This window comes from Panicum hallii, chromosome 3, assembly GCF_002211085.1.
Source record: "Panicum hallii strain FIL2 chromosome 3, PHallii_v3.1, whole genome shotgun sequence".
In the NCBI taxonomy this organism is placed as follows: domain Eukaryota; kingdom Viridiplantae; phylum Streptophyta; class Magnoliopsida; order Poales; family Poaceae; genus Panicum; species Panicum hallii.
In genome coordinates, this window is record NC_038044.1 from 60,679,637 (window position 1) to 60,701,730 (window position 22,094).

Genomic DNA, 22,094 nt, shown 5'->3' on the forward strand with positions numbered 1-22,094 from the left:
CAACTTCACCAGCGCTGTGCTCGATGAGGGCACGACGTTCACCTTCGGCTCCTGGTTGTGCATCCAACAGTCGTGGTGGCTTCAACAGCCACCTTACCGATACTAAGGAGCTGACGGCATCTGCTCCAGCATCCTGCCGCGACATCGATAACCTCACCGATAATCTTGGCGAAATTCAACTTTCCGATCTAATCGGAAACCACAAGGACGAGCCCGGATCCAACCTAGCTCCTACTCGTGATCGGCTCGACTCTTGCTCGCGCTACAACGTCGACATGCCGCCGTCGACCTCGACTACCCGGTTTTACTCGAGCTCGCGCAACATCAATGACCTCAACTACTCGGCTTGACTCATGCTCGCCCCGCGAGGACTCTCGATGACCCACCGACGACTACTCCGACTACTTGTCTTGACAAGAAAACTAGTCGGGAGTGGGCTTCACACCATCAACAACTAGCCGGAATCAACTCCAACTAGTCAGCTTCATCAACAAACCGTCGTGGCTCCATCGACGACCGCTGCGGCTTCATCGACAATCATCCATGAATTAAGCTAAGTTACTTACACCTTTTCCGACTTATTCTTCACAGGATCGGCTACTATTTTAGGTACGCCTTTTGATGAGAATTACCCTCAAGGGCTACACCATGATCGGCTACTTATAGGATTTGCTGACTAACAGCCCACATGCTTGGTACATCAAGTTCGTAGGGCACCGCTCACGTGCTTGGTACACTGAGTTGTGTCTGGCTCACAGCAACTACACCCTATGGACATGTGCGCTGCAACATGCGCTCTCGCCGACTACTTTATGCCAACAAGCATTCTTTTTATCGCAATATCGACTACTTATTTATACATTCATTGTCTTCTCTTAATGATCACTAATCTACCCGGGTAGCACATGCTTTAATCCATAAAACCTTGACTCTTCTGTGCGCTATATTTCTACGCGTGCATGCGGCCATGCTCCCTGCGCTATGGGCTACGGCTATTAGGGATCAAGTGCTTAAACGTAATAGGCTAACTACTTGGGAGATTAAATAGCCTAAACAAGAGTTTGATGCAACAATTTTATTTTCTACGCCGAATAAATTTTGATATCTCTGCATTATACTACATAATGTTTGCATTGTCTTTTTTTAGATCAAGCTTCGACGGTAACTTACCAGACCGCTCGGTGTGCCTCCCAGGCTCGGGGGCTGGGCGGATTATTACTCGATGTGGCTTCTACGACTCACCTGACTCATAAGTTCGGGGTTTGGATACCGCAAAACTACTCAGAAAAAGACTTACGGGCACAACTTTCGTTTTCAGCTCCTAGGTCTGCATCGCCAACGGTTCAGGTGGCCACAACAGCCGCCTGGCCGACACCAAGGAGCTGGAGGCGCCAACTACACCATCACGTCGCGATGCCATGTCCACAGGTCAACGCTGACAACATTGAAGGAGCTTCGCTCCCACACTTCCAGTAACACTCTATTTACTAGTTCTCGACTAATACTACGTGTAGTTTACTAAAAGGGCATCGCTCCCATAGTCCAGTAACACTCTGTTTACTAATTCTCCATGCTCAAGTAACACTCCATTTACTAGTTCTTGACTAGTACTAAGTGTAGTTTACTGAAGGGGCATCGCTCTCATACTTCAACAATACTCCGTTTACTAGTTCTCGACTAAGAGTTGTGCATGCGAGGCATCCAGCCCCGACATGGCCGGAGCGCCCTGCGTTGGTCTCTCGCCGGCGAGCATAAGTACCTCCTCTCCTCGCTCTCCATTCATCATCACAAGCCACGCACAAGCAACGCAGCACCATCATCGACAATGGCGGCGGCGTCGACGCATCTTGTTGCGGTGGCGGTGGTGCTCGCGGCGCTGGTGGGCGGCGCATGGTGCGGTCCGCCCAAGGTTCCCCCGGGCAAGAACATCTCGACAGACTGCGACGGCAAGTGGCTGGAGGCCAAGGCGACATGGTACGGCAAGCCGACAGGCGCGGGGCCCGACGACAACGGTGGCGCCTGCGGGTACAAGGAGGTGAACAAGGCTCCCTTCAACGGCATGGGGGCGTGCGGCAACTCGCCCATCTTCAAGGACGGCCTCGGCTGCGGCTCCTGCTACGAGATCAAGTGCGACAAGCCCGCCGAGTGCTCGGGCAAGCCCGTCATCGTCTACATCACTGACATGAACTACGAGTCCATCGCCGCCTACCACTTCGACCTGGCCGGCACGACCTTTGGAGCCATGGCCAAGAAGGGGGAGGAGGAGAAGCTGCGCAAGGCGGGCATCATCAACATGCAGTTCCGCCGCGTCAAGTGCAAGTACCCGGCCGACACCAAGATCGCCTTCCACGTCGAGAAGGGCTGCAACCCCAACTACCTGGCGCTGCTCGTCAAGTACGCCGCCGGCGACGGCGACATCGTCGGCGTTGACATCAAGGAGAAGGGCGCCAAAGAGTACTAGTCCCTGAAGCACTCTTGGGGTGCCATCTGGAGGATGGACGCCCCCAAGCCGATCAAGGGCCCATCTCCATCCGCATCACCAGCGAGGGAGGCAAAATGCTCGAACAGGAGGATGTCATCCCCGAAGGCTGGAAGCCCGACACCCTCTACCCCTCCAAGCTCCAGTTCTGATCGATGATCCGATCCTACGTACTGCAAGGCCATCCATCACCAATTTTTTGTTACAGGTGCATGCAGGCATCTCTGTCTAGACCGAGGAGTAAGGGAGAGAACGAATAAGCAGCGCCCGCTACGACAATCGGGAGGCGCTTATGATCGAATAAAGGAGGCGAGCGGCAAACAGTGTCCCTCTTAGACTATTATATTTTGCATTTCTCAGCCCATAGGACCTTCTCAATGCACTAGCAATGAACTTATATATCATGGTTAGTTAAATCTGCTGTAATGGATCTTTTACTTATTTTTTTATTGTGCCATTTGTGGCCCGATACGAGTTCTTGTTCACGATGTGGATAAAACACAGGTAAGCATCGTACTACCTACTACGCATTATTCGATGTGGCTAAAACACCCGATCCTTGTACTTCTACACCTCTCTCTGGATATTGCTCCTATTATTAGAATTTGGCGTGCATGATCACCTGGCGATTTAGCGCGTAGTATTGATGACAAAAATGGTATGAGGAAACATGTCTAAAAGGTTTGCTAAAATCAGTCAATCTAGTTTGGAGAACTTTGTCAAATCATACACTTTACCATTGTGAATCTCTCATGAAGACAATTGAAATACACTTATAGAACGTATAATTTGAAGTTTAGACCAGAGAATTATGGCTTTAGAAAGATCATTTAGTACCTTAAAGAAAATAGGCAGGTTGATTTCCTAAACTGACTAGGTCAAATGTCGGTGTTTCGTTCACCAGTTAGTAAATTTTGACATGCTTCTCCGTAACTCGATGGCTAATGCTCAAAGATAAGAGTATAGTGGCTAATGCTCAAAGACAAGGGTATAGACTGGTTAGGGCAACTGCCCTATGTCCAGTATGGATGGCCTGTTCGTGTTCCTTACGATCGAGCACTGGTTGCTTATAATGGGGGGTGCTTGCAAGCGGATGCGTGCGTTTGTATGTCGAGAGTGTTCCGATCTTTTTAGAGAAGACCCAACTCCACCTTATGTAGTCCGATGGGCTGGGCTACAATTGAGAAGAAGGGGTCCCACCCCTTGGGGTTGACATTCCGGTGAGGAGGTTAGGAGCTCTACACGTGTCCTAACTAGGGTCACCTATTGGTTGCGTTCCATCTTGTCGCGAAGCTAGGTCTCATCCGCGTGGCCAGTGCGGCCGCCTGGCTTTGCCTTGGTCGTGTTCACCATTCCCTTGGCAGCACATGGCGTGGATGTGGTTGCGAAACGGCCGCCCCGGTCGCCCGAGGTAAACCTCTTTATTCCGTTGGCGAAGTCAACGTCCTTCTAGGGGGTCGGGAGGTCGAGCATCCCTTCCCCACTCTTGATAATGCGCTACAGGTCCCATCACTCTGACGGGGTGGGGGCAGACGGCGTGGATGCTGGTCCGTGGCGTCATGATGGTATGTCTGACCAGGGGCACACGTTCCGAACCTCGGATCCTTTAGCGGTGCTTGTCTCGCCTGTCAAAATGGGCACGTGTGTGTCGCATCGGTCTGGAGCATTTAGTGCCTCCACCGGCCCGCCCTCGCTGCTCCCCTACCTCCCGACCCCGCCCTGATCGCTGCAAGTCGGGAGGCCGCCACGTGCCCCGAGGGCGTTCGGGTCGGACCTTGGACTTCTGCCTACTGCGGGCACGGGTCCTGCTAGCAGCTCGGCATGCGTTGTGGGCTGTTTTCCTTAAACTTTTCCTGTGTACTTTGGTCCGGTCCAGAAGGGCTTTTCTTTAGGTACCTGCGGTAACTAACCCCATTACCAGTTTTGCCTTCTAAGCCAAGTTAGAGAAAGTTTTTATGTGAACCCGGTTTGTATAAGCAAGCATCTCTAGACATCACTTTTTAGAGATGGACCACATAGCAGCCACCTCTTAGAATAACACTTTGGCGCTTTTTTGAAAATTATTTTGAATTTTTCAGCTATACGAAAAGATACATGCTCTATATTATATTAAAGTGGTAGTGCTTGAACAGTCTAAAACTTTATAGTTAATAAATTTTTATTTAAGATCATCTGGTGTCAAATACACAGTATAAGATTAAGAGAGATGAAAGTCAAAAGAACAGCTAGCATTCCTCGTTTAGTAAAGAAATGCTTTGAAGATGAGATGGTAAGGATACTGTGTGGAGAGAGAGAGAGACATTCTTGTTTAAATCCTATGTACCATCGAACGTGCGCAAAAAATCATGTGACTCATGACATCAAAAATTAAATTTTTTATTTATTTTTTTGCACCTAAAAGTTCAAAAAAAAGGTGGTTATAGATTTTAGGATCATGCTCTATATTGTAATTATCATTATCTTTGACATCGGATTCAGATTCGATCTATGAGCACGGACTCATCACCTTCGATTATCAGGGGATCAGCTAGCTATCGCTGCTCATCTCTCACTATTTCAGGTGGTACTCTGCTTGTCCCACTAGCACTGTATCATTGGAATACCACTAGCTGCATCTCACTTTCCTTAGTACTGCATCTGACTTTCCTAAGATGGAGTAACGGTAACACCCTCTGACTCAAACAAGAGCCCAAAGGCTAAGTGTTACATTGCAGCCCATATCTAAAGTACGGCCCATATAACACACATGCACGGTCGCCATAAGCACCTCCACCGATGGCCGGATCTCTCGGTGTCTCCTCTCTTGTCGGGGCGCAGTGCTCGCGTCGCGTGCCACATGTCAAGCAAGAACACAAGGCCCAGGTCCAGGGGGGACTGCTAGGAATCTGGGATCACGGTCGGACGCCCATCAATTCAACAGGGAGAGAGAGTTGTGCATGCGAGGCATCCAGCCCCGACATGGCCGGAGCGCCCTGCGTTGGTCTCTCGCCGGCGAGCATAAGTACCTCCTCTCCTCGCTCTCCATTCATCATCACAAGCCACGCACAAGCAACGCAGCACCATCATCGACAATGGCGGCGGCGTCGACGCATCTTGTTGCGGTGGCGGTGGTGCTCGCGGCGCTGGTGGGCGGCGCATGGTGCGGTCCGCCCAAGGTTCCCCCGGGCAAGAACATCTCGGCAGACTGCGACGGCAAGTGGCTGGAGGCCAAGGCGACATGGTACGGCAAGCCGACAGGCGCGGGGCCCGACGACAACGGTGGCGCCTGCGGGTACAAGGAGGTGAACAAGGCTCCCTTCAACGGCATGGGGGCGTGCGGCAACTCGCCCATCTTCAAGGACGGCCTCGGCTGCGGCTCCTGCTACGAGATCAAGTGCGACAAGCCCGCCGAGTGCTCGGGCGAGCCCATCATCGTCTACATCACCGACATGAACTACGAGCCCATCGCCGCCTACCATTTTGACCTGGCCGGCACGGCCTTTGGAGCCATGGCCAAGAAGGGGGAGGAGGAGAAGCTGCGCAAGGCGGGCATCATCGACATGCAGTTCCGCCGCGTCAAGTGCAAGTACCCGGCCGACACCAAGATTGCCTTCCACGTCGAGAAGGGCTGCAACCCCAACTACCTGGCGCTGCTCGTCAAGTACGCCGCCGGCGACGGCGACATCGTCGGCGTCGACATGAAGGAGAAGGGCGCCAAAGAGTACCAGTCCCTGAAGCACTCTTGGGGCGCCATCTGGAGGATGGAAGCCCCCAAGCCGATCAAGGGCCCCATCTCCATCCGCATCACCAGCGAGGGAGGCAAAACGCTCGAACAGGAGGATGTCATCCCCGAAGGCTGGAAGCCCGACACCCTCTACCCCTCCAAGCTCCAGTTCTGATCGATGATCCGATCCTACGTACTGCAAGGCCATCCATCACCAATTTTTTGTTACAGGTGCATGCAGGCATCTCTGTCTAGACCGAGGAGTAAGGGAGAGAATGAATAAGCAGCGCCCGCTACGACAATCGGGAGGCGCTTATGATCGAATAAAGGAGGCGAGCGGCAAACAGTGTCCCTCTTGACTATTATATTTTGCATTTCTCAGCCCATAGGACCTTCTCAATGCACTAGCAATGAACTTATATATCATGGTTAGTTAAATCTGTTGTAATGGATCTTTTCCTTCTTTATTTATTGTGCCATTTGTGGCCCGATACGAGTTCTTTTTCACGATGTGGATAAAACACAGGTAAGCATCGTACTACCTACTACGCATTATTCGATGTGGCTAAAACACCCGATCCTTGTACTTCTACACCTCTCTCTGGATATTGCTCCTATTATTAGAATTTGGCGTGCATGATCACCTGGCGATTTAGCGCGTAGTATTGATGATAAAAATGGTATGAGGAAACATGTCTAAGAGGTTTGCTAAAACCAGTCAATCTAGTTTGGAGAACTTTGTCAAATCATACACTTTACCATTGTGAATCTCTCATGAAGATAATTGAAATGCACTTCTACAACGTATAATTTGAAGTTTAGACGAGAGAATTATGGCTTTAGAAAGTTCATTTAGTACCTTAAAGAAAATAGGCAGGTTGATTTCCTAAACAGACTAGGTCAAATGTCGGTGTTTCGTTCACCAGTTAGTAAATTTTGACGTGCTTCTCCGTAACTCGATGGCTAATGCTCAAAGATAAGAGTATAGTGGCTAATGCTCAAAGACAAGGGTATAGACTGGTTAGGGCAACTGCCCTATGTCCAGTATGGATGGCCTGTTCGTGTTCCTTACGATCGAGTGCTGGTTGCTTATAATGGGGGTGCTTGCAAGCGGATGCGTGCGTTTGTATGTCGAGAGTGTTCCGATCTTTTTAGAGAAGGCCCAACTCCACCTTATATAGTCCCATGGGCTGGGCTACAATTGAGAAGAAGGGGTCCCACCCCTTGGGGTTGAGATTCCGGCGAGGAGGTTAGGAGCTCTACACGTGTCCTAACTAGGGTCACCTATTGGTTGCGTTCCATCTTGTCGTGAAGCTAGGTCTCGTCCGCGTGGCCAGCGGCGCCGCCTGGCGTGGCCTTGGTTGTGTTCGCCATTCCCTTGGCAGCACATGGCGTGGGTGTGGTTGCGAAACGGCCGCCCCGATCGCCCGAGGTAAACCTCTTTATTCCGTTGGCGAAGTCAACGTCCTTCTAGGGGGTCGGGAGGTCGAGCATCCCTTCCCCACTCTTGATAATGCGCTACAGGTCCCGCTAGCTCGGCACCCCTTGCCTTAGGCCTGATGGTGGAGGGAGATAGGTTGCGGGATGTCAAAGCCCCATCGCTCTGATGGGGTGGGGGCAGACGGCGTGGATGCTGGTCCGTGGCGTCATGATGGTATGTCTGACCAGGGGCACACGTTCCGAACCTCGGATCCTTTAGCGGTGCTTGTCTCGCCTGTCAAAATGGGCACGTGTGTGTCGCATCGGTCTGGAGCATTTAATGCCTCCGCCGGCCCGCCCTCGCCGCTCCCCTACCTCCCGACCCCGCCCTGATCGCTGCAAGTCGGGAGGCCGCCACGTGCCCTGAGGGCGTTCGGGTCGGACCTTGGACTTCTGCCTACTGCGGGCACGGGTCCTGCTATGAAGCGTCCCCCCCATTAGGGAAGACTTAAAAGTGTTGCTTTATCAGTCCCAGGAGGCTGATAACACTTTTATTACATCAGATGGTACATCACCGTACAACTCTACGTGGTAATGGGCAGTGAAGCGTCACTATCGCGAGGATTACAACTAAAACCCACACTACTACACTAGCTACGAAAAGAGGATCATCAGAGTCTTGCGTCATGTGGAACTCCAACGGTGGCCTTAACCACAGGCAAGGCTGGGTGCAGGATGAAACCCTACTCGATGTCTTCGGGGACGTAGTCTGGGTCTTCCACTGTAAAAGTAAGAATGGGGTGAGTACAAACATACTCAGCAAGTCCAATCACACCCACGGAGGGGGTATAACAGAAATCGATGCACAGGACAATCCAAGGATAAGGTTATGGTTCATTTGCGGAAAACTCGGTTGTATGCAAAGGTTTGTTTTAAAACATTTCCAAAACAAGTTTCTAGTACCAAGGAGCACACGATGTCGATCCACACAGGATCCAAGTATTAAATTGCTACCGGACTCCCCGTCCGCCGTAGCACACGGCACAACTGCCGGATACTTTCCAAACATCTCACACCAACCCAACCATTCCCGGAGAGAAACACTAGTTATGTGACCACACCATAACTTGCCCAATACCATGGGCACGGCTATTCGAATAGATTTTAACTCTGCAGAGGTGTGCAACTTTACCCACAGGTGGGGTACCGCAGCACGATCACCTTAGTGTCGGTGCAGATCCCAACAAAGCCATTACCCACCTTAGCTAGACCTGACTAACCACCACGGGATCCATCAAGGGGTCATTCGACCTATCTCCGAGGTTTAACCGGGGCATAAGTCACATAGAGCTTATCCCTTCTCCTTGATCACCCGTTGCTCTCAGCTCTCCTGATGGTTATCAGACTAACTAGTGGGATTTATGCTAAGCCGTTGCCCATACAACGGTCAAGTGGTTTGCACGACAGGAAGTTAGGTGAGATGACACATCAACTCGGTCCTTAGGGGTGACAAGATGGATATCTCCCTTCCTTGCTCAACCACACAGGTACGAGCACACCAACGGCAATTCACACAGAAATGCCATCCATCCCGTCTGACTCATCTTTCAAAACCACATTTTATCCCTTCCCACACACACACATTTTCTTTATAAAACCAGGTGGTCAAGGTATGGTTATCACAAACAAGGGTGGCTATCCTACCATGTTTTCAGCAAGCAAAACCATGCAATTTTATAAAACAGGCCACTGGGTTGTGTTTATAAAAACTAGGACAGAAACATGCATCAAAGGGCGGGATTGAACTTGCCATCATCAAAGCCTTGCGGGAGGTCCTGATCGAAGCACTGTACCGGCACAGTGGCGGCGCGCGTGGCGGAGCAGGGCGCTAGCGGCGGGTGGCGCGGCACGCGCGGGACCGAGCGCGCGCGTGCGCGCACGGCGCGGCGAGGTGCGGGCCAGAGTGGGGGCGCGGGCGACGGGCGGCACGGCGCGGCGCACGGCCACGCGCTGCGCGTGCGCGTGCGTCGTGGCGTGGCCGGGGCAAGGCAGGCGCACGGCCTGGCCGGCGTGCGGGCACGCGGTAGGGGAAGGAAAGAGAGAAGGAAGGAGGGGGGGAAAGAAAGAAGGAAAGAAAAAAGGAAAAAGGGAAGAAAAGAAGAGAAAGAAAGAAAGAGAAAGAGAGATTGGGAAGAAAGAAAAGAAATGGGAGAGAGAGAGAAAAAAAAAGAGAAGGAGAGAGAGGGAGAGGGGGGGAGGCGCGTCGGCGCCGATCGCGGCGGCGACCGCGGCCGGTCGGCCACGCGCGCGCGGCATTCGCGCGCTGCGCGAGGAGAAAGGAATCGCGCCGGCACTAATCGCGGCGGGTGATCGCGCGTGGGCGGCAGGCCACCGAGCGGCGCGGGATGGGACAGCGACGAGGAAAAAGAGGGTACGGTCATCGGAAAAGGGGCGGGGTCAACAGCTGGAGCCGATCGTCTGGTCGGTGAAGAGTCCGGGAGGTGATTAGGGTTTCAATGTTTTGAACAAAACATCTTAGCGCGTAATTTAATTTGGTAAATTTTCAGGGCGTCACAAACCTACCCCACTTAAATGAATCTCGTCTTCGAGATTCGGCTGGCTCCTAAATAGATGGGGAAACTCCTTCTTTAGCGCCTCTTCGCGTTCCCATGTCGCTTCTTCTACTCCATGTCTGCTCCATTGAACCCTGCATATCCGTACTTCGGAGTTTCTTGTCCTCCTAGTGACAGTGTCCAGAATTTTGACCTGTACTTCCTGGTATCGCAGATCCGGTTGCAGATCTATTGTTTCCACCGGCACGTGTTCTCCCTCGGGTACTCTTAAACACCTCCTTAATTGCGAGACATGAAATACTGGGTGTATATCTGACATTTCTTCTGGTAACTCCAGTCGGTATGCCACTGCTCCGACTCTCTTCAGAACTCGATACGGCCCAACGTATCGAGGGGCCAATTTTCCTTGTACCTGAAATCTTCGCGTTCCTCGAATAGGTGAGACCTTGAGATAAACAAAATCTCCTGGGTCGAAACTTATTCCTCGCCTTTTCTTGTCTGCGTAGTTCTTCTGTCGGGATTGAGCCGCTTTCAACTTCTCGCGGATCTCCGCTACTTTTTCTTCTGCTTCCTTTATAAGTGCGGGCCCTACTAGTGCACGTTCTCCAACTTCTGACCACATCAAGGGAGTTTTGCACTTTCTTCCATAGAGGGCTTCGAATGGCGACATGCCCAAGCTGGCTTGGTAGCTATTGTTGTACGAGAATTCTGCATAAGGCAGGCTCTGCTCCCAATTATTTCCATAGGTCAGGACGCACGCTCTCAGCATATCTTCCATGACCTGGTTTACCCTTTCGATTTGACCATCCGTCTGTGGGTGGTATGCGGAGCTGAAATCTAACTTAGTGCCCATGGCTTTATGCAGGCTTTTCCAAAACCTAGAGGTAAATTGGGTTCCTCTATCTGAGACAATTCTGCTAGGCACTCCATGTAACTTTACTATGTTTTCCACATAAAGTTTTGCCAACTTTTCTCCACCGTAATTAGTTCGTACGGGTATGAAATGAGCCGATTTAGTGAGTCGGTCCACTATTACCCATATGGAATCGTGTCCCTTCTGTGTTCGGGGTAGACCCACTACAAAGTCCATTCCTATCTCATCCCATTTCCACACCGGGATAGGCAAGGGTTTCAATAATCCCGCCGGTTTCTGATGTTCGGCCTTGATCCTTTGGCAAGTATCACAATGAGCCACGAATCTTGCAATATCCGCCTTCATTCCATTCCACCAATATTTTTGCCTTATATCCATATACATTTTGGTGGATCCTGGGTGGATGGAGTAGGCCGAGTTATGGGCTTCGTCCATGATTATCTGCCTGAAGTCTCCATTCTGGGGTACACAAATCCTATCCTCGTACCATAACGTTCCCTTATCGTCTACTCTGAAACCCGGTGCTTTGTTTTCTCCAGTTTGCTTGCAGATCTTTACTAACTCCTGATCCGAGTTTTGAGCTTCTCTAATTCTATCCTCTAGTGTGGATCGGACATTCATCACATGGCTCGAACCTCGAGGAACAATGTGCACATTTAATCGTGCCATTTCCTCGCGCAAATGGTCATTTTTGGGCCCATAGGATTTTCGACTTAAGGCATCGGCTACTACGTCTGCTTTCCCGGGGTGATACTGAATTTCCAAATTGTAGTCCTTGACCAACTCCAACCATCTTCTTTGCCTTAGGTTTAAATCCGGCTGGGTGAATATATACTTCAAACTCTTTTGGTCGGTGTAAACCTCACACTTATTTCCAATCAGGTAGTGTCTCCAAATCTTAAGGGCATGCACTACGGCTGCCAATTCCAAATCATGGGTCGGATAATTCTGTTCATGAGTCCTGAGTTGGCGGGAAGCATATGCAACGACTTTCCCGTCTTGCATCAGCACACACCCTAATCCTTGTCGGGATGCGTCACAATAAATGACAAAGTCCCGATGAATGTCCGGTAGGGTCAACACTGGGGCGGTTGTCAATCTCTGCTTCAATTCTTGAAAACTTCTTTCGCAAGATTCTGTCCAGGCGAACTTCTTCTCCTTCTTAAGAAGTTCCGTCATGGGTCGGGCTATCTTAGAGAATCCCTCAATAAATCTCCGATAGTACCCGGCTAATCCAAGAAAACTTCTGATTTCACTAACATTAGTCGGTCGCTGCCAGTTGGAAACTGCTTCGACCTTTTCTGGGTCCACTGCTACGCCTTCTGCGGTCAGAATGTGACCAAGGAAAGCTACTCTCTCCAGCCAGAATTCGCACTTGCTAAACTTGGCATATAGTCTATGTGTCCTCAGCTTTTCCAATACTACCCGCAGATGTTGCTCATGTTCCTGAATACTCTTGGAGTAGATAAGTATGTCGTCGATAAAGACTACGACAAACTTATCCAGCTCGTCCATAAATACTTTGTTCATGAGGTTCATAAAATAGGCAGGGGCATTGGTTAGTCCGAAGGACATTACGGTGAACTCAAACTGCCCGTTGCGGGTGACAAAAGCCGTCTTAGGGATGTCACTTTCCCTAATCTTGAGCTGAAAATATCCCGACCTTAGATCGATCTTGGAAAAATACTTGGCTCCTTTTAGCTGATCGAAAAGGTCATCAATCCTGGGGAGGGGGTACTTATTCTTAATGGTAACCTCGTTCAGTGCTCGGTAATCTACACACAACCTCATACTCCTATCTTTCTTCTTGACAAATAGGACTGGGGCTCCCCATGGCGACGAGCTTGGTCTGATGAAGCCAATTCATTGCAGTTCTTCTAGTTGCTTCTTTAATTCTGTCAACTCAGAGGCTGCCATCCTATAGGGTCTCTTGGCTATGGGGGAGGTCCCAGGGATAAGGTCAATGACGAATTCTATATCCCTGTCCGGCGGCATACCGGGAAGTTCCTCAGGGAAAACGTCCGGGTATTCATTTACTACCAGGACTTCTTCTAAGGACTTGGCTTCCATGCTGAACACCATTGGGCTAGACCCACTTTCCTGGGTATGGCAGGTTACTCGTACTCCTTCGGGGTTTGTTAAGTGTACCACTTTGTCAGCACAGCCTATGAGGACATTGTGTCGGCTTAACCAGTCCATTCCAAGGATCACGTCTATCCCCTTAGACTTAAGTACTACCAAGTCCGCTAGAAATTCTACCCCACTTAATTTGATCCTTACCCGTAGACAACCTAGTTGACACTTGATGTCGCCTCCAGGCGTCCGGGTTAATAGGGGCGTTTTCAGTAGTACTGTAAGTATTCGGTGTTGTTCCACAAAATTTGAGGATATGAACGAGTGCGATGCTCCAGAATCAAATAATACTGTTGCCAAAGCTGAGTTGACTAGGTACTCACCGAGTACTACGCCCTGGGCTCCTTGAGCTTCCTGCGCGTCGAGGTGATTGACGCGGGCTCGTCCAAACGATTGCTGGGACTGCTTCGTCTGCTGACTGTTGTCATTGTTGCGGATGGGTACTCGGTTGGCACCGGTCAGGGCTGGTCTGGGTCCATTCACCGTGTTAGAGAAGGCTGATGTGGCCGGCTTATTCTTGGCATAAGGGCAATTGGCAATGAAATGCCCTGTCTCACGGCAGTTGAAACAGGCCCTAACATTGGTGTTGTCGGATGCGACTAGGCTGACATTACTCTGCGGGGCCTTCATGGTACTCTGGCTCCTAGGCTGCGTGTCAGGGGCCCGTGGTCCTGTCCCTTGGGACTGAGTCCTATACTGCATTGGGGCCTGAGATCTTGGTGCAGTATAGCTGAAGTTTCTCGGCTTCTGGAAACAGTCCTGTTGGCGGGCCTTACTTTCCAGGAACTTGCGTTTGTTGTCCTTCCTTTCTTCAGCTTTGGCCCTCTCCGTAAGGATGGCCTTGTTCATCAGGGTATTGAAGTCAGGGTAGATCTGAGGGGTAAGCAGAGTCCGGAGTTCTGGGTTTAGCCCCTTTTTGAACATGTCTTGTTTCTTGTCATCGTCGTTCACTTCCTCCGGTGCATATCGGGCCAACTCAATGAACCGGTGGGTGTACTCTTCCACCGTCATGCTTCCCTGCTGCAGTGCGCGGAATTCATCCGCCTTACGCTTCATAGTGGCCGAAGGGATGTGATAACGGCGGAACTCCTTCACGAATTCCTCCCAAGTGATGGTAGAGGCATCCTCAGCTGCGGCACAATAATTTTCCCACCAAGATAATGCTGTTCCGGTGAGTTGGTGAGCTGCCAGAAGGACTTTGTCTCGGTCCTGGCATTCGAACGGTTCAAGTTTCCTCTAAATTACTCGTAACCAGTCGTCTGCATCCAAAGGGTTGCAGGATCCGGCAAAGGTGGGCGGCTTGGTCCTCAGAAAGGCTGTCAGCTTGTCATTCATGTTCTGCCCTCATGGTTGCCGGTTAACGAGGGCGTTGGCCAGTGTTTCCAGTATGAGGGTCTGGTTGTGGATTATTTGTGCCAGGTCTCCGAGGGGTGGGGGTGGTGGTAATTGCTCTCCTCCTTGATTTTCTCCTCGGTTCTAGCTTACTTCCTGTTCTCCCTGAAGATTTTGTCCAACAGGCTGCGGTTCGGCACCAGTGGTTGCAGGGTTCCGGCTACGGGAGGCCCTTGCGACGCTTCGGGGAGCCATCTGTTGATTGGGTAGAGTGGGGTTACTATTATGTGATGTTTAAGTTGTTTAATTCGTATATAAGGCAGAATCTACCTCCTGCCAGTAGTTATATAACAAGCAGCACACAACAAACCAGCACACAACATCACAAACAACAAGCACAAACAACTTCATTACTGCAAGGGGGGTACAGCTTGGGGTAAGGCTAGGTCTCGTACTACTCGTCCGGGATCAGGCACGACTTAAACAAAAGCGGCTGGGGACACATCACTAGGGTGGCGTCGGTTATTTTATTCGCGGGGCAGGCCTTCTTCTGGGGCGGGAAGCGTGAGTGATCCTTGCTCGCCGTCCTCTGGATTTCCATTGGTCAAGGGTTGCGCTGCAGCATCCCTTTCGACGGCGGCAGCAGAGCTTTCAGGGTTCTCGGGTGGGGCTTGTGTGTTTCCAAAGAGTGGTCCCCAACCTATAACGGGCGTCCCGAGTAAAACATGGTCTTCTCCGGTTGCCGGGACTGGTGTTCCACTTTGGGTCCACTCTAGCATACGCCGGTCTCGGGCCTGCCTGAGGCTCTCTTGGGCGACCGCTTCGCTGCTGACCGCGGCTGCGGCCCTTGCCTCGGCTTGGGCAGCTCGGATCTGCTGTAGTCTCACTGCGAGCTCCGCTTGCTCGGCTCGATGGATCTGCTCTCTCAGAAGGCTGGCTTGCTCATCGAAGAGCTGGTCCAAGGCGGCTAGATAAGTAGCCACTTGGTACAGAGGGCCTTCTTCCTGGCGACGACGTTCCAGGCTTCTCATGCGTGCTTCCCACACTGGGGTTCTGATGGCCGGCGGGAAGAACCTTACTGGTGTGGCGGCGAGGTGTCCTTCAAAAATCCGGCATAAATAACGGAGTACTTTTCTAACGGTCAAGGGGTAGGGGTCTTGGTGTCTAAACCCTGTGGCTATCACTCGCCAGGGCTGGATGTCGGGGTAGCGGTTGCTCCTGGCGATGACTAGGATCACCCTGCAGCGGAGGGTACCATGGTGTTCGTACTCTCTGCTGTAGTACCTTGGGCGTTCCGTAACGCCAAGGCTTTCCAGGGCGTTGATCAAAAGGCTGGGAAAGCCAGGTGTAGCTTGGCAATCGCCCTGGGTCCATCCTTCCTCAGCCATCTGAAACAAGGACAGGGTAAACAATCTAGCATAGGTACAAAAGGGAGTAGATAACATTTATTATTGCAACATGGGGGTACAGTTTCCATGGGCACGTGGTTATTAGGGTGGGGTTCTGGCATGAAGTGCTACTCCTATCATGGGGATTCTTCCTCGACTCTGATGGGGCACTTCTTTATTGGGAGGCACATCGCCTCATCTTCGGTCTAAGTACCTTTATCCCAATGGGTCTCCTCGGGTAACTCTTCTTCCTCTATCCATCCTCCTATTCCTCTGCGGTTTTCGTCCTCTTGCATCTGGGCTTGGAGAGCGGCTAAGGAGTACTCGGCGTGTGCGGCTCTTATCCGTTGTTCTTCCAGTTCCTGGGTTGCCTTTTCTACCCCATGGATTAACTGCTTCAGTTGTGCCGCCTGTTCGCGGTAGAGCGCATCCAGGCCGGTAAGGTAGATGGATAGGTGGGAGACCGTATCTTGTAGGTCCTCTTCTTCTCTTCCAAGTCCTCTCATCCGGGCAATCCAAGTGCGTCCCCTTCCTTCAGTAGGTGGGAAAAATCCCATAGGGGTCCGCTAAAGGTGGTGCTTGTAGATCACACGCAGTCGTCGCAGGGCTTTATGGGCGGCCTTTCGGTAGGTGTCAGGGAAGCGAAAGCCAGAGGTGGAGATGAACCAGGGGTCTACATCAGGGTAGCGAGTGCTTTTTCCCACAAAGACCATCATGTCGCACCGAAGAATGCTCTTGGAGGTGTATTCTCGATAAGCATACTCCGGTGGCTCCATGACTCCGATGCGTTCCAGGCTGAGTATTAATAACTTAGGAAGGCCGGGTTCTGCGTGGCAGACTCCGTCAACCCATCCATTGTCAGCCATCTGGAACAGGGCAAAGACCAGTGGTGAGTGCTTGTGCAGGAAAAGAGCTAAGTCAAAACAAGTCCTGGGGCCTGGAAACGGGTCTCGTTCCTAGGGTCACGTCCTACGGCCAACCTACGGCTCTGATACCACCTGAAGCGTCCCTCCCATCAGGGAAGACTTAAAAGTGTTGCTTTATCAGTCCCAGGAGGCTGATAACACTTTTATTACATCAGATGGTACATCACCGTACAACTCTACGCGGTAATGGGCAGTGAAGTGCCACTATCGCGAGGATTACAACTAAAACCCACACTACTACACTAGCTACGAAAAGAGGATCATCAGAGTCTTGCGTCATGCGGAACTCCAACGGTGGCCTTAACCACAGGCAAGGCTGGGTGCAGGATGAAACCCTACTCGATGTCTTCGGGGACGTAGTCTGGGTCTTCCACTGTAAAAGTAAGAATGGGGTGAGTACAAACGTACTCAGCAAGTCCAATCACACCCACGGAGGGGGTATAACAGAAATCGATGCACAGGACAATCCAAGGATAAGGTTATGGTTCATTTGCGGAAAACTCGGTTGTATGCAAAGGTTTGTTTTAAAACATTTCCAAAACAAGTTTTCTAGTACCAAGGAGCACACGATGTCGATCCACACAGGATCCAAGTTTTAAATTGCTACCGGACTCCCCGTCTGCCGTAGCACACGGCACAACTGCCGGATACTCTCCAAACATCTCACACCAACCCAACCATTCCCGGAGAGAAACACTAGTTATGTGACCACACCATAACTTGCCCAATACCGTGGGCACAGCTATTCGAATAGATTTTAACTCTGCAGAGGTGTGCAACTTTACCCACAGGTGGGGTACCGCAGCACGATCACCTTAGTGTCGGTGCAGATCCCAACAAAGCCATTACCCACCTTAGCTAGACCTGACTAACCACCACGGGATCCATCAAGGGGTCATTCGACCTATCTCCGAGGTTTAACCGGGGCATAAGTCACACAGAGCTTATCCCTTCTCCTTGATCACCCGTTGCTCTCAGCTCTCCTGATGGCTATCAGACTAACTAGTGGGATTTATGCTAAGCCGTTGCCCATACAACGGTCAAGTGGTTTGCACGACAGGAAGTTAGGTGAGATGACACATCAACTCGGTCCTTAGGGGTTACAAGATGGATATCTCCCTTCCTCGCTCAACCACACAGGTACGAGCACACCAACGGCAATTCACACAGAAATGCCATCCATCCCGTCTGACTCATCTTTCAAAACTACATTTTATCCCTTCCCACACACACACATTTTCTTTATAAAACCAGGTGGTCAAGGTATGGTTATCACAAACAAGGGTGGCTATCCTACCATATTTTCAGCAAGCAAAACCATGCAATTTTATAAAACAGGCCACTGGGTTGTGTTTATAAAAACTAGGACAGAAACATGCATCAAAGGGCGGGATTGAACTTGCCATCATCAAAGCCTTGCGGGAGGTCCTGATCGAAGCACTGTCCCTCGGGTTCGGGGTCGCAGAACTGGTCCTCGTTCGCTTGGTCACAGTCGGGACCTTCCTCGTTCACTCCGTGCCCTACGACGCAAGCAAACAGGCACACAATCAAGCGAGGGAACCAAAAGCCTGTATCGTTAAGCTTGAATCAGAAATAATTTAGTTACGAAGTTAGGGGTAATATTTTTGGGTGGTTTCTTAATGGCATGGTTAAAACTATACTAGAAAGGGTATGGTAAAGTTTCATGTCGATCGGAGGTCGTTTGGCACATAAAATGACGAGGCGAAGGGGGTTTCAGGGGCTAAACAGGGGTCCGGGGGCTTACTCGTAACTATCCGGAAAGAGTAAGGACCTTTTTGCGAATCCTAGAAATATTCAGGGCATGCTAAAGGGTGTTGAGTATATTTAGGTTTACGTAATGGAGGGGTTTGGTTTGAAATGCTAGAAAGAGCGGGGTCTCTTTAGCAAAAAGAAGTAATTAAGGGAGGGGGGTTCTTTTTGGGGAAAATACAGGGAAAGGGGGGGCTATGGGCAAAATTTCCCTTCTCCTTCCTCTCCCCCGCACAGAACAGAGGAGGGAGGTGGGGGCGCCGGCGGCGGCCAATTCCGGTCGGCCCGGGCCCGGCGTCGGCCGCGGAGGGGGGAAAAGAAGGGGGAGGCGAGGGGAAACTGATTCCCGGCCTCACCTCGGGCCGGGGCGGCGTGAGGAAGCGGGGCGGCGGGCGCAGGCGGCGGCGGTTGCAGGGCACGGCGGGGCGTTGCCGGAGTTTTGGGGAGGCGAGGGGCTAGGCGGCGTGGTAGGTTGTGGGGGTGCCGGGGGTGCCCCTCGGCCCTATTTATAGGCGGCCGAGGCGGTGGGGAGGCGGGACCGCGCGGTGGCCGGTCTCCGGCTCGGCGGGCGCCATTGATGGCGTCTCGGCCGCTCGCTGCCGTCGTGACGCGGTGGCGAGGGTCGAGGCGCCGCACGTGGGGGAGCACTGTACCGGCACAGTGGCGGCGCGCGCGGCGGAGCAGGGCGCTAGCGGCGGGCGGCGCGGCACGCGCGGGACCGAGCGCGCGCGTGCGCGCACGGCGCGGCGAGGTGCGGGCCAGAGCGGGGGCGCGGGCGACGGGCGGCACGGCGCGGCGCACGGCCACGCGCTGCGCGTGCGCGTGCGTCGTGGCGTGGTCGGGGCAAGGCAGGCGCACGGCCTGGGCGGCGTGCGGGCACGCGGCAGGGGAAGGAAAGAGAGAAGGAAGGAGGGGGGGAAGAAAGAAGGAAAGAAAAAAGGAAAAAGGGAAGAAAAGAAGAGAAAGAAAGAAAGAGAAAGGGAGATTGGGAAGAAAGAAAAGAAATGGGAGAGAGAGAGAGAAAAAAAAGAGAAGGAGAGAGAGGGAGAGGGGGGGAGGCGCGTCGGCGCCGATCGCGGCGGCGACCGCGGCCGGTCGGCCACCCGCGCGCGGCATTCGCGCGCTGCGCGAGGAGAAAGGAATCGCGCCGGCACTAATCGCGGCGGGTGATCGCGCGTGGGCGGCAGGCCACCGAGCGGCGCGGGATGGGACGGCGACGAGGAAAAAGAGGGTACGGTCATCGGAAAAGGGGCGGGGTCAACAGCTGGAGCCGATCGTCTGGTCGGTGAAGAGTCCGGGAGGTGATTAGGGTTTCAATGTTTTGAACAAAACATCTTAGCGCGTAATTTAATTTGGTAAATTTTCAGGGCGTCACATGCTAGCAGCTCGGCATGCGTTGTGGGCTATTTTCCTTAAACTTTTCCTGTGTACTTTGGTCCGGTCCAGAAGGGCTTTTCTTTAGGTACCTGCAGTAACTAACCCCATCACCAGTTTTGCCTTCTAAGCCAAGTTAGAGAAAGTTTTTATGTGAACCCGGTTTGTATAAGCAAGCATCTCTAGACATCACTTTTTAGAGATGGACCACATAGCAGCCACCTCTTAGAATAACACTTTGGCGCTTTTTTGAAAATTATTTCGAATTTTTCAGCTATACGAAAAGATACATGCTCTATATTATATTAAAGTGGTAGTGCTTGAACAGTCTAAAACTTTATAGTTAATAAATTTTTATTTAAGATCATCTTGTGTCAAATACACAGTATAAGATTAAGAGAGATGAAAGTCAAAAGAACAGCTAGCATTCCTCGTTTAGTAAAGAAATGCTTTGAAGATGAGATGGTAAGGATACTGCGTGGAGAGAGAGAGAGAGAGAGAGAGAGACATTCTTGTTTAAATCCATGTACCATCGAACGTGCGCAAAAAATCATGTGACTCATGACATCAAAAATTAAATTATTTTTTTATTTTTTTGCACCTAAAAGTTCAAAAAAAGGTGGTTATAGATTTTAGGATCATGCTCTATATTGTAATTATCATTATCTTTGACATCGGATTCAGATTCGATCTATGAGCACGGACTCATCACCTTCGATTATCAGGGGATCAGCTGGCTATCGCTGCTCATCTCTCACTATTTCAGGTGGTACTCTGCTTGTCCCACTAGCACTGTATCATTGGAATACCACTAGCTGCATCTCACTTTCCTTAGTACTGCATCTGACTTTCCTAAGATGGAGTAACGGTAACACCCTCTGACTCAAACAAGAGCCCAAAGGCTAAGTGTTACATTGCAGCCCATATCTAAAGTACGGCCCATATAACACACATGCACGGTCGCCATAAGCACCTCCACCGATGGCCGGATCTCTCGGTGTCTCCTCTCTTGTCGGGGCGCAGTGCTCGCGTCGCGTGCCACGTGTCAAGCAAGAACACAAGGTCCAGGTCCAGGGGGGACTGCTAGGAATCTGGGATCACGGTCGGACGCCCATCAATTCAACAGGGAGAGAGAGTTGTGCATGCGAGGCATCCAGCCCCGACATGGCCGGAGCGCCCTGCGTTGGTCTCTCGCCGGCGAGCATAAGTACCTCCTCTCCTCGCTCTCCATTCATCATCACAAGCCACGCACAAGCAACGCAGCACCATCATCGACAATGGCGGCGGCGTCGACGCATCTTGTTGCGGTGGCGGTGGTGCTCGCGGCGCTGGTGGGCGGCGCATGGTGCGGTCCACCCAAGGTTCCCCCGGGCAAGAACATCTCGGCAGACTGCGACGGCAAGTGGCTGGAGGCCAAGGCGACATGGTACGGCAAGCCGACAGGCGCGGGGCCCGACGACAACGGTGGCGCCTGCGGGTACAAGGAGGTGAACAAGGCTCCCTTCAACGGCATGGGGGCGTGCGGCAACTCGCCCATCTTCAAGGATGGCCTCGGCTGCGGCTCCTGCTACGAGATCAAGTGCGACAAGCCCGCCGAGTGCTCGGGCGAGCCCGTCATCGTCTACATCACCGACATGAACTACGAGCCCATCGCCGCCTACCATTTCGACCTGGCCGGCACGGCCTTTGGAGCCATGGCCAAGAAGGGGGAGGAGGAGAAGCTGCGCAAGGCGGGCATCATCGACATGCAGTTCCGCCGCGTCAAGTGCAAGTACCCGGCCGACACCAAGATCGCCTTCCACGTCCAGAAGGGCTGCAACCCCAACTACCTGGCGCTGCTCGTCAAGTACGCCGCCGGCGACGGCGACATCGTCGGCGTCGACATCAAGGAGAAGGGCGCCAAAGAGTACCAGTCCCTGAAGCACTCTTGGGGCGCCATCTGGAGGATGGACGCCCCCAAGCCGATCAAGGGCCCCATCTCCATCCGCATCACCAGCGAGGGAGGCAAAACGCTCGAACAGGAGGATGTCATCCCCGAAGGCTGGAAGCCCGACACCCTCTACCCCTCCAAGCTCCAGTTCTGATCGATGATCCGATCCTACGTACTGCAAGGCCATCCATCA

At 52.0% G+C, this 22,094-nt stretch overlaps 2 protein-coding genes and 1 pseudogene across 2 annotated transcripts; all 3 read left to right on the forward strand.

Moving 5' to 3' along the window:
- The first annotated feature begins 1,825 nt into the window (after positions 1–1,825).
- Positions 1,826–2,631, forward strand: LOC112886687 (annotated as a pseudogene).
- Positions 2,632–5,550: 2,919 nt separating this feature from the next.
- LOC112886641 (expansin-B11-like) lies at positions 5,551–6,357 on the forward strand. Its single transcript, XM_025952598.1, has one exon. The coding sequence runs from the start codon at positions 5,551–5,553 to the stop codon at positions 6,355–6,357; it is 807 nt and encodes a 268-aa protein (XP_025808383.1).
- A 14,891-nt stretch (positions 6,358–21,248) lies between these two features.
- On the forward strand, positions 21,249–22,055 carry LOC112886640 (expansin-B11-like). The gene has a single exon (XM_025952597.1). The coding sequence runs from the start codon at positions 21,249–21,251 to the stop codon at positions 22,053–22,055; it is 807 nt and encodes a 268-aa protein (XP_025808382.1).
- The last annotated feature ends 39 nt before the right edge of the window (positions 22,056–22,094 follow it).